We start from the raw sequence: 12,829 nt of genomic DNA, 5'->3' as shown, positions 1-12,829 counted from the left end.
TAGAGTGGCTGAGCACAAAGATGTCGACGATGCACTGTTTCAATGGTTCACAAATACGCGAGCAACAAACCTTCCTGTCAATGGTCCCTTGCTGATGGAGAAGGCGGACATCCTTGCTGCAAAGCTAGGACACCCTGACTTTAAAGCAAGTTAGGGGTGGCTGGATCGTTTCAAAAAGAGGCACAACATTGTCTTCAAAGCAATTTGTGGAGAGAGCGTTGCGGTTCAACAGGAACAAGTGGATTCATGGCTGAAGACTCAAATGCGCACAATTTTGGATACCTATGAGACTCGGAACATTTTTAATGCTGATGAAACTGGGGTGTTTTGGAAATGCCTTCCAGACAAGACTATGGCGTTTCGTGGGGAGGCTTGTCACGGTGGAAAAAAGTCGAAGGACCGACTTACAGTGCTAGTTGCTGCTAACATGGATGGAAGCCAAAAACTCCCGCTCTACGTTATAGGAAAGTCCAAGAATCCCAGATGCTTTAAGCAGACCAAAGTTCTCCAATGTGATTACGATGGCCAGCCAAGCGCCTGGATCACAGGAGATCTATTCAGTGCATGGGTGAAAAAGTGGGACAGGAAGTTCCAAGCAGAGAAAAGGAAGGTGGCACTGATCGTGGACAACTGTAGAGCTCATCCGGATGTTCCTGGTCTCAAGGCCATTAAGATCTTTTACCTCCCACCTAACACAACGAGTAAGCTCCAACCAATGGACCAGGGGATAATCCAAGTGCTTAAGGTGTACTACAGGAAAATGTTGATGCGCCAATACCTGCTCCATGATGAAAAGAAGGCACAGTACACCCCTTCCCTTCTAGATGCAATGAACTTCCTGAGATCAGCCTGGAATGACGTGAAGAAGGAAACAATCTCAAACTGCTGGATGCACTGCGTCATTCAGGATATTTCCAATGATGAGTTTCAGGCACAGTGCCGTGCAGCCGCAGAAGAACTCGCGGAAGTGGCGGGAAAATCAAGCCTTACAGATGCTATCTTGGAAGAGGAGGCACAGGAGTTAGCCATCACTGTCCAGGAATTCCAAGATTACATAGAAATCGACAAAGACGTCGTTACTGATGGCGTGATCACCGATGAAGACATTGTATCAAGTGTGCAGTCAGCACAGGCAAGCATATCTGCATGCGGCAATGACAAAGAAGATGAAGAAGATGCGGACGAAGATTTGGAACCAATTCCCTCAGCTGGTGAGGTGGTAGAAATGCTACAGAAAATTCGACGGTATGGTTCTTTTGTAGGAGATGAAACTGTTTTAGACAGCATAAATAATATTGAAGCATTTGTTTTCAAGCAGACTGTTAAAGGCAAAAAGCAACAAAGTATTTTAGACTTTGTAAAGAAACCATAGTAACCATGTGTACGATACTTTTCAGAGCTGTGTCAGAGTGAAATGACTCACGAATTTAATTTTGACACTGGTTAGCTTTTTGTAAAAACGAACTACACCCCGCACATTTTTTGTGATTTTGTGAGCGATCTTTGTGTTTGCAATGTTGGAGAATATAATAAAGGTTTGTATCGAGAATCGACGGTGGTTTGTATTGTATACTGGTGCACATATGCCTTTTGTTGTTAGCAAACATGTATGTACATTTTTATAGCATGCCGATCGCTTCATCAAACAAATCGCGGCAACGCTGTTGTGTAAAAAAACCTCCAAAAACACATGCATGTACATTCTCATTTATTAACGCACATCATGTACATAAAGAAATTTCAAGCACATGTTAATATATTGCCGCCATATTGGTTTTCGTTTATCTCGATCATCGGTTATCTCGACGCTTTTTGGCAAACCCCTAGGCCGGCAGCATAACCGGGTTCAACTGTAATTTAAATAGTGCGGGCTGAGCGGGGCCGGCGGCTGGATGAATGGAACCCCAGACCAGCAGCAGGCTAGCCCGGGTCCCAGCCACCGGCCCGCTGCTGGTTGAGTGAATGGAACCCCAGGCAGGCAGTGGGCTCAGCGGCGGCCAGGACCCGCAGCCTGTTGTTAAAAAAAAAATGGGCTCGCGTGCCACCTTTGGCACGCATGCTGTAGATTTAGGACCCCTGTTCTTGTGTATAAACAGTACTGTGTGTACTGTACTTTATGGTAATTTTCACTATACGTGATTTTCCTCTTAGGCGCTGACCTTAGAGAACCTAACCCCTGCGTAAGATGTGACTCCACTGTACTAATATTATACATTTTTCATCCTAATATCATAAATTAAGTATATACCCAGGGTAATGGAATTCATATTCATTATTTTTATGCCTAATTTACAGATGGCGAAGCAAGGCCCAATCGACATATTATCAAGCAGAGACATCCGGTTGCTGAACATGGAAGTAATTCTGAATCAGATGACGGTGATGTAAATGAAACCAAAGTATTGTCAACAAAAAAAATTTGTTCTGGCTTTACTCGGAAATATGACTCCTCATACATTCAGTTTTGTAGCCACGAATGATGGTGGAGTGCCAAAACTGCAGTGCGTTATTTGTGGCGATGTGTTGACTAACGACGCAATGAAGCCCTCAAAGCTCAAGAGGCATTTAAATACAAAACATAATGAAATTAGTTCAAAGCCGAAAGAGTTCTTCTAAAGAAAGCATGTTGATTTAAAAGGCTGTCAGAAACAGATCACACAAATACTTGTGCTTTGCAAGCTTCTTATAAAGTAGTGCTTCGCATTGCTAAGGCTAAAAAGCTGTATTAAAAGGCTGTATTAAAAGATGTCTGCATGGAAATGCGGGGCGAGCCGGCGGCAAAGAAAGTGGCTCAGGTGCCACTTTCAAATAACACTAATGCTAGACAAATTCACGATCTGGCTCACGATATGGAAGATCAGCTCATAGGACAGATTAAATTAGCAAAGTACTTTTCTTTGCAGCTTGATGAATATATAGATGTTGCTAATATGGCAATTCTGATGGTGTATGTGCACTTTGAACATGAGGGTGATTTGAAGGAAGAGTTTTTGTTTTCTGCTTCACTACCAACAAAAACAACTAGTTCTGAAGTGTTCAAGACTGTGAGCGACGACATCGTTAACAAATGTGGGTTGGATTTCAAGTTTTGTGTAGGTGTATGTTCTGATGGTGCTGCCGCAATGACAGGACGGCATTCTGGAGTGGTTACCCAGATTAAGGCGCTTGCACCCGAATGCAAGTCGATGCACCGCTTCCTTCACCGAGAAAGTCTTGCAACAAAAAAAATGTCAACAGAACTAAACAGTGTACTCAGCGAGGTCGTAAAAATTGTGAACGATGTAAAGGCGAATGCTTTAAATTCGAGACTATTCGCTGCATTATGTGATGATATGGGAGCTGATCATAAACAGCTCCTATTGCATGCCGATGTACGTTGGTTATCGAGGGGAAAAGTCCTGTCAAGAGTATTTGCGCTCTGAAATGAGGTTGCCGAGTTTCTTCAAGACAAAAAAACAAATTGGTCACAATTGTTCCAAGATGTGGATTGGATAGCCAAGCTGGCTTATTTGGCTGGTATCTTTGCCTTCTTTAATGATCTCAATACCTCCATGCAGGGAAGGATGGCTCTGTGACTTACAATGGCAGACAAGATCGACAGACAGAAACGAAAGCTAGAAACATGGAAGAGTCAAGTGTCAAGAGATTGTTATGACGTTTCACAAATTAGCAACAATCATCGCCGATGCAGGCAAAAGACCGTAATGGTACATCTCTAACAAACATCATCAGTGAACACTTGATGAATTTGGCAGAACGTTTTGAGTTTTACTTTCCAGCAGATGATGATCCACGGAAAGGGAGTGGATGGATCTGAAATCCGTTTATTCCATTGAAAGATGACTTAACTATCACTTGTCACAACCCTATGCTCAGTTATGGTTTCTGTATGGCCAATTGTCGGTCTGTGGCCATCTTGTTCTGGTAAAAGGACCAGGCAACCTCCATTTTGGATCAGGCTCTTGTTCCTCAGGAGAAAGCGGAGACCTAATCTTGCCCAGCAACACCGTGGTGTCGTGTGCAACCCTAAGGTGCGGGGTGCAACATTATAGTGCCGTGTGCATTTTCCCGCTCTTTTTGCTTGGTCATCTAGGGGGTCAGGCTAGTGCCTTGTGCAAAAATGCCAGTGTGCCGTGTGCAGATCCTGTTGACGTAGAGGGCAACAGCTCGGAGCCTGGAGGGCATAGAAACCAGGGACCAATCAGATGCTGACATGAGTAAGAGCCTTCGAATAAAACCATGCTTCCCACCAAAATTTGCAGGAGTGTCCGCGTGTTAGCTGAAAGGCCTCATCACCCTTTCAGCCAGGGTCTCCTCCAGATTTAGCCGGCTCATGTCATGTCGTTTTGGATTACTTCCCACTAATTCGTCATGCCCTGGGTGTCTGTACTGCTGGTCAGCTGAGCCTGGAGTGCGGTATTTGCATTCTAATTTCTGTAATATCCTGTTTGCCTAGCCTCTTCCCTTTTTCCCTCCCTTACTTGATATCAAGTTGTGTATATAGTATATGAAAGTTGAATTGTTGTATTTTACAGTATCTGGTTAATGCTTGCACAGTTTGTTCAGTTTTGTGTATCTGTTCTGGATTTTAGTAAGTAATTGGTTATAAACTGTTTCAAGTTACTGTCTCTGTGTGGAGTGTTTGAGTTTGGGTGCTGTCTCCATCAGGGGATCGGCCGACCAAGGGGTTTCTATCCCCGCGGTCCAAGTGAGTGGAATCTGCACAATCGCAGCCGCACCACACTTTGGGTAAAACCCTTGGTGTGAAAGCAAGGGCAGTTGAGGCAGTAGCCTGTGGGCTCCTTCTGTGCACCAGGCACCGCTCTGACGAACCCGAATTTCCCTCTTGTGCAATTGGTGCATGTTTGTCCACTTAGTGTAAAGTAGCGAGTAGTGTAAATTTGTATGTTAATAATTTCTCAGGTGAATTTGTACTCTGACAATTTTTTGGGTGTGCTTGCATTTTGATAACATCTCAGTTAAAGAATTCCCCCTTTCCCTGGCCCAGGTTGTAACTCTCCCCCAACTAAACACAGCCATTCGGCTTTAAACTTTATTCTGTTCCAGCTTGTTTTTTCCTCTCCCAATAAAAAACTTTTCGAACCTATATTGGTCTCGGACATCACTATGGAGGATAAATTGTTGGAGCTGGCTGCTGACGAAAGGTTGAAGATGAGTTTCAAAACAACATCACTTGCTTCCTTTTGGATAAAAGTAAAAGCCGAATATCCTGAGCTTACTGAAATTGCTCTGAAAACTCTTCTCCCATTTCCTTTGACATACCTCTGTGAGACTGGCTTCTCAAGGAGTGTCATTAAGACAAAGTACAGGAATAGTATGGCTATCCGTTCTCCATTGCACGTGGCACTGTCCTCAATTGAACCACGACTGGATAAGCTGACGAAGAAGAAACAGGCTACTTTTCACATTAGTAAAGGTTAAAGGTTTTAACATGCCTATCATTGTGTTAATAAAATAGCTTATCAATTTGATATTTGTGTTACATTTTCAAAATTATTATGATTTCAATTTAATGTTACCTATTCCTTTCAATCTTTTTTAACCTTTACTTTATTCATTTTAATTTTTTATTTTATTACTTGTATATAAAAATTTTATAGTATCTTTGTTAGGAGACTTTGCTGGTTTGATTTTTTTAATATTTTTTATTTGTATTGTAATATTGTATGTTTACAAAACAATGTCTGCCAACTTTTATTATATTCATTATATTGTTTACAATATAAATTACTACAAATGTTCAAATAATATTTTCTTGGATCATAAACGAGTAATAGTCATTTTGTACTACCCACACAGATGCACAGCCTTTCAGTCAGTCTTCAATGTATTTAAATGGGAACATCTCCGCGAGTACACTACACCTGGTATGCACACTCCCATTCCAATTAATACAGTGAAGAATGTTAGTTTTTCTGATCTGATGTGCCATGTGTCTATGCGAATTCGATAATATGGCACAAATATGGTACCCGTCCCTGGCACATTGCAAAAAAAATTGCCAGTCCGCCACATCAGATAGCTTGAGAAGCACGGTCCTAGTGCATTCTTTCTCAATTATTAAAATGTACGGTAACTGAATATTTTCTTAAAATAAATGTTAGTTTGTTTTCGAAAAATTACAGCTTGAGCATCAATCTTTTGAGCAGAAGGCTGTATTCATGTCCTCTCATGGGTTAACAGAACTAGTCTGTTCTGGGGAGTCCTCAGAGGGTAGGAAACAAACTCCCTGGTAAAACCCGAGCAATTCCTCCAAGGTGGTCCACCTCTTGTTATTCATTGAAGCGGGACAAATTGTTAATTGGTTTACAGTTATAGGCAGGCCACTATTGGGGTGTCTTGGGTCCAAATTTTGGGGTAACTGTCCACAGATGGTATTATAAGTAAACATTCACATATATTTTATTTTAAATTTGTATTGCCATATAAAATTAAAACTGTAGTATCGCTACTGAAAGTGTAACAGGTATTTCACGGTAATTATTCATGATTCTTTTGCTTAATACACACGTGTAGGTGTGTATTTGTTATTGGAAAAGCTTGAATCCTAAATCCTTTATTTTCTTTCAAATTCTGATACTAATATTAAATAAGCCACACAAGGCTTGAAAGTTTTGAATATGCTCATCTATATACATATATGCTTACAATAATTTTACTTGACAAAATCAATATAAACTCAAAACTTGTCTGAAAGCATTTTAATGTTAATTTTTGCATCTGACATTGTATTTATGTACTTTCTCAAAGCCTCAAATGTAATTTTTTACATCTTTCTAGGAGGTTATTTTTAGGTTATACAATGGTTTGATATTTTTAATTTAATGCACTAAAAATATAAACAATGGGATATATTACTAATGAATAGCATTTTTTTTAATAGAGGCATGTGTGATATAAAAATGTTTCTCTGGAGTCTGGACCTTGACTGTACCTGACAAAAAAATAGACTATACCTGATATAAGGTATACAAAAAGAGGCTAGTTCTTGTTATTTATCCTATGAAACTCTCTCTCAGGATTTTACAGCAACTCTTTGTCAGGTACATTCTAGAACTTTTTGTACAATTGATTTCACCTTCCAGTCTCCTCTTCTAAGCTCACCAGCTTTACCATTCCCCCTCCCAAAAATGGTGCTAGCTTTTTATGGGAGTTTTGCGATACAATTCCTCCTCTTGTGTTCACAATCTCCAACATAGATTACTCTTCAGAAGAATGTGGTATTTGGAGATTAATCACATTCTTATAATCAAGCCATTGTGTCCACTTCTTATATATGACTAAATTGTCTGATTTCTTTCCCTCTACCCAGGGAGAACTTTTGCCAGAACAATTTACATACTTTATCCTGGTATAAAATAAGATGAATGATATGGAATTCTTTACATTTTCAAAACTTATTGATTTTTACAAGAAACATGGTTAGTTAAATCTAAAATCATAGTCTTTCTTGGTTTTGAATCCTTTCTCCCAAGAAGGAAGCCAATCATCAAAAAGGAGTTGTGTATCAGGACAACTTGTCACGTTGGTTTTCTTACACCTGAGCGCCCAGATTTTGCCTTGGGAATCAAAGGACATTCAGACTATATTTTAAACCAAATTCCTGATCCGCAAATTTTACTATTAAATACATACTTTCCCCCCATAGCCTCCCTGTTTTATTGTGGGAGTGCCTGGACAAGCAAACTCATATAGGTCTTTAGTTCCCAATTGCTTATCTAATTATTTTGGGAAATTAATGCTGAGATAGGTTCTCCAATGAGCTCAGTATAAGGGGAAGAAAACGTTAAGGAGATTTTTGAACTTCCTCCTTGAAACGCTAGAGATCCAGTGTTTAACATCTCTGGACAAAAACCAAATGCTTTAATAGATTAAATTTAATTGGATACCTGTAAATGGAATGAGTGCAGGGGATAGAGAAAGCCATTTTACTTGTATTTCATAAACTGGTAGTATTATTGATATTATCCCCATAATTCTAAAGAAATTTCGCTATACTTTCTCATACGGATAGCGACCGCCAATTTCTCTCTATAATGAATGATAAAATTCTCTCTAAAAAAGGGAGATTATTTCTGATGGTGAGGATGCCTTGATTACCTGTTTGGAACAACATGGTTGTAAGACTAAAATGGATCCCAGACATTTGTGTCACATTATCTAGAAGATTGAAAGACTTAAGGTTTTTTAGATGTAATATTTACATCTGAGAACTCCTCTCAAATTTGTGAATGAGTTGCTGGTAAAGTCCTTACAATCGCTTGTCTCTAAACAAATTGATTTTGGTTTTAATTATCCCAAAAATGCTTTCAAAGATAAGCGCACTTGGTTTGATGAAGACTGTGTGAAGGAAAAGTCTGCTCTAGCGCATAAAGCTAATAGGGTAAGACGCAGTCTCTCTCCTAACTTACTTCCTAATTTAGTAACCACCAGAAGATGATATAAAGGTTTATTTTATCAAAGAACAAGAATATTTTATATCCTAGTGGAAGGATTTTGAAGAAGCAGCTAAAGTTAAATTTTTTTCCACATTTTGGAACATGGTGGCCTCGAGCTCTGGTAGATCCAGTTGAGGATCCCCATATTAATGACTGAGCCTGGTAGCACATTTTGGCCAGGTCTTTGATGATTCTCCCTACCAACTTTTTTAAATCTAATTCTACTATACTTGATGTAATAAGGAATCCTCTCTTTGATTTACCACTCTGTCTTCCAGTAATGAACAATAAAATTCAGTCATTTATTTTAGCCCAACAACAGAAAAAATCTCCAAAGGAGGATTTCTCTTTTCTGACGTTTTTTGGAAGACCCTTGATTGGTGGTCCACATTCATGGCTACATTATTTACTGTCATTAATCACACTGGATGGATTCTATCTGGCTGGAAGTCTAGTATCATAGTTCCTATTTTTAAAAAGGGGGACAAAGAATCCTGCTTCATAGAGACCTACGAGTCTGGTAGATGTGGCACAGAAAATTTATTACAGATTTTTACCATCTAAACTTGAAATATGGATTTTAGACACTAATTTACTACATATAGAGCAGTCCAGCTTTAGGGCTGGTAGAGCCAGACTTGACAAGGGGTTTATCTTATATGATGTATAAATATAATCTAGTGCTCTTAACCACAGTATATGCTGCTTTCAGAGATCTAAAGATGGCATTTGATGCTATTAACTGAGAAACTTTGCTCAGAACTACAAAGGATGTGTATTGCTTTAAGACTTTTGTATATTCTAGGGGCTCTACATCAGGGCAATATGACAAATATAAGAACTAAAGTCAATGGAGACTGTAGTAACATTTTCCCTACTTTTCTAGCATGTCTTTTTAATTTATGTATTAATGATGTGGTAGATGTTTTAAACATAGATTTCCTGATGGCCTGACATAAAAGTCCTTTACCACTGCATAGGTTGGCTCTGCACCGATCTGATCCAGACCTATCAAACTAAAACTAGTGAGGGAGATTTCAGTGAAGGATGAGATTAAGTTTCCCACAGAATCAATACCAAAAAAACACCTTTTGTAAGAGAATTTCTTTAAAAGTCACATTTTAAGTAATATCCAGTGAGGGAATTGGCCTCCCGCTAAGAATTTGCAGATCTAAGGATCATCAGGCCAAGTACAAAAGAGGGGTGGGGGCACATGAGAAACTGCTTTACTTTTAAGTGTAACTACAAATTATATAAGTATCAATAAAAACAAGTGTTACGTGCTTCCCTAGAGGAAATAATCAGACAGTTCTAGAATGAGAGAACACTGACTGATATCACAGACATTGAATGAGATGTATAGTGGGTAGTCCAGGGGTTGGCAACCTTTCAGAAGTGGGGTGCCAAGTCTTCATTTAGTCACTCTAATTGAAGGTTTCGCATGCCAGTTATACATTTTAACATTTTTAGGTCTATTTCTAGAAGTCTAATATATAACTAAACTATTGTTGTATGTAAATAAGATTTTTAAAATGTTTAAGAAGCTTCATTTAAATTAAATTAAAATGCAGAGCCCCCCAGACCGGTGCCAGGACCTAGGCAGTGTGAGTGCCACTGAAAATCAACTCGCATACCAGCTTTGTTACACATGCCATAGGTTGCCTACCCCCAGGGTAGTCAATGGAATTTCCTTAAAGGGCAAATTCTTTAGTTGGCTGATTAAATGGGAGGTGTTTGTGTAGAACAGGAGTTATTCTGTTTATTAAGCCCAGTTGGCAGGATTTTCTAGCACCAGGAAAAAATATAAAATTAACACCCCTAAATGTAAAATAAACAAGAACTTTAAAAACAAAATGGAAATAGCAAGTGGTACCTATTGGTTTGCTTGAATGTTGTACCCTCTGACCACCATTAATCGATTTTATCTTTTTAGATTGTAAATTTTGAGTAGGGAATCTTAGCCTAATTGTTTGTCAGCACAAAGGGGCCCCAGTGGGGACTTGCACCATTGGTTGCTACTGCTACATAAATAATCAAATGTGCAAAGGATAGGAGACCAGCAGCATGCAAGCAGTGTGTAAAATACTTGTAACAGCAGCTCGTACTTCTATGTAGTACTGCTGTCTAAGGGTTGGAATCAACCCCACTTAACATTTGTCAGACATGTTACTTGATAGAAGCCTGAAAACAGGACATGAAGTGCTACTACTCGTAACAGCTAATTATGAACACGGGATAATAGAAGTTACAGCTGAAAGGCTCTTACAGTCACCAACTCTCATGATTTTGTCATGAGTCTCAATAATTGTTTTCCTTAAAGCCCCAGTTTCTAGAGTCAAGTAGGATATGTGATGATTTCAACCTTCCTTCTTAAATAAAAAGATAGATATTGTGGAAGCCAGTAAATAATTAACAAGGATTTGAAGAGATCTTAATGAATGTTAGTTAGCAAGAGTCAGCATGTAAAAATCTTAAATGACGAGAGACTGTAGAGCAAAGATAGTGGCGAGTGACATGACAGGAACTGTGTACATGTTTGATATGACACCTTGCAATCACTAACCAAAAAAATGCTTTTTTTTTTTTTAGATGAGACAAATATAAGATAATTTTTTATTATGTACAATGTAAATGTGTTATATCTAACCCTCATGGCTGTGGAGAAAACCTCAAAATGTGATCCCAGTACATCCTAGTGGCTCAAAAGGCAGAAGGCAAATTAAAAGACCATCAAATCTATTTTTTAAATATACCCTAATGCCTTAAAAGCTAATCTTACGATTTTTTGGTGAGCCTGACATGATTTTTGAACATTTGGAGTTGGCAGTACTAAAAATTGTTCCTTTCTGCACATTAGATCGTGTCCATTTAGGAAAAATGGACCTCCACCTCGTTAGCAAAATCACTAGCTTCCCATAGTGTCCCACCCCAAAATCCATCTATTTCATAAGAACATAAGAAAGGCCGTACCAGGTCAGACCAAAGGTCCATCTAGCCCAGTATCTGTGTCAGACAGTGGTGTGCCCAGCCAGGTGCCCTGGAGAGAGAATCTAAAGGGGCATCTCTCTCTCTCTCTCTCCATCCATCCCATCCCCTCCCTGACAGGCACAGGACCACCATTCTTACCCATACCATCTCCTGGGGCCAGCCATGGACTTAGTACTCAGTCATAGTCCCCTCCAGTCCCCTTTAAACTCATAAGTAAATAACTTTTCCTTATCCACTTTCTCAACATCTCATGATTTTATATATATCTATCATGTCCCCTTCCTTTCTCTCTTTTCACTGAAAAGAGTCCTAGCCTCTTTAATCTTTCTCCTCATATGACCCTCTAAACCCCTACCCATTTTTTGCTCTAGTTTTTCTTTTCTTTCTAGTGCTAGAATATAGAATATATTCTCAGTCTTATTCTCTATCCCTTTTTTATGATTCCTAATCCTCCTGTTTTTTTTTTTTTGACTCTGCTGCACTGCGTGCACAGAACTCAGAGAACTATCACTCCAAAGATCTTGTCTTGTCCTGACTCTGCTAAATTAAAGCTCATCATGTGTTATGTATGTTTGTATTTTTTTTTTTTTTTTTTTTACTGCATTACTTACATTTATCCACATTTTTTTTTTTTTTTTGCCATTTGTGCCCAATCACTTTTTTTTGTTTTTCTTTTTTTCTTTCTCTCAATCTGCTCTGGTCTTAACTAGTCAGTATAGTTCAGTATCCTCATCTGTTTGCTTTTTCCACACTGTACACCTTTCTCCCATCAATAAATTGAATACTCCATTCTGAGAATTTACCATTAATTCCTACCCTTTGTTCCTGTCCTTTTAACAGTTCTCAAAATCCAAAGGATCCACATGTTTGTTGACCCCTTCAAAGAACTCTAATAGATTAGTAAGACACGATTTCCCTTTACAGAAACCATGTTGACTATTGCTCAAGAGTTTATGTTTTTCTATGTGTCTGGCAGAGGGTGGCGGGACGTCTCCCTAGCCTTTGAACGTGAGCATCTATAACTTGAGCGGCTGTGCAGATACTACAGGGCAAGGAGTGGCATAGGCAGCCAGACCTTACATAGAGTTAATTTGTGGGCAGCCCAAGCTCTCCCCCCCAATGCCGTGCAGAGGTGGCCTGCAGGGCCCTGCACCTGCCCTACAACATCCCAGGGATTGCTGCAGCCAAAATTGGACACTAGCCCCTCTCCTTCCCCAACAGCCAGAGACTGGAGAGACACCCCCGATTGGGGCCATCTAGGCCCCCGCAGCCCGGCCACGCCCCTGCACCCTAGACACCAGAAACTGCCGGGCGCAGCCCCCCGCGCCTGGGAGAGGCGCTTCCCCGCTCCCCAGGGAGCCCAGAGCACCATATCTCCGCCC

At 39.8% G+C, this 12,829-nt stretch overlaps 1 protein-coding gene across 1 annotated transcript; it reads left to right on the top strand.

Annotated features, from left to right (window-relative positions):
- Positions 1 to 352: 352 nt before the first annotated feature.
- On the top strand, positions 353 to 1,372 carry LOC120399451 (tigger transposable element-derived protein 4-like). Its single transcript, XM_039527696.1, has one exon. It carries the CDS (start codon positions 353 to 355, stop codon positions 1,370 to 1,372), a length of 1,020 nt encoding a protein of 339 aa, XP_039383630.1.
- The last annotated feature ends 11,457 nt before the right edge of the window (positions 1,373 to 12,829 follow it).

Source organism: Mauremys reevesii, linkage group 2, assembly GCF_016161935.1.
Source record: "Mauremys reevesii isolate NIE-2019 linkage group 2, ASM1616193v1, whole genome shotgun sequence".
NCBI classification, from domain to species: domain Eukaryota; kingdom Metazoa; phylum Chordata; order Testudines; family Geoemydidae; genus Mauremys; species Mauremys reevesii.
Note: the sequence above shows the minus strand (reverse complement) of the source record. Positions and strands in the feature narration are given on the sequence as shown.

What these genes read in the sequence shown, in the direction of transcription:
- LOC120399451 (XM_039527696.1), top strand. Translation starts at nt 353, where the DNA reads ATGGCGTTTCGTGGGGAGGCTTGTCACGGTGGAAAAAAGTCGAAGGAC.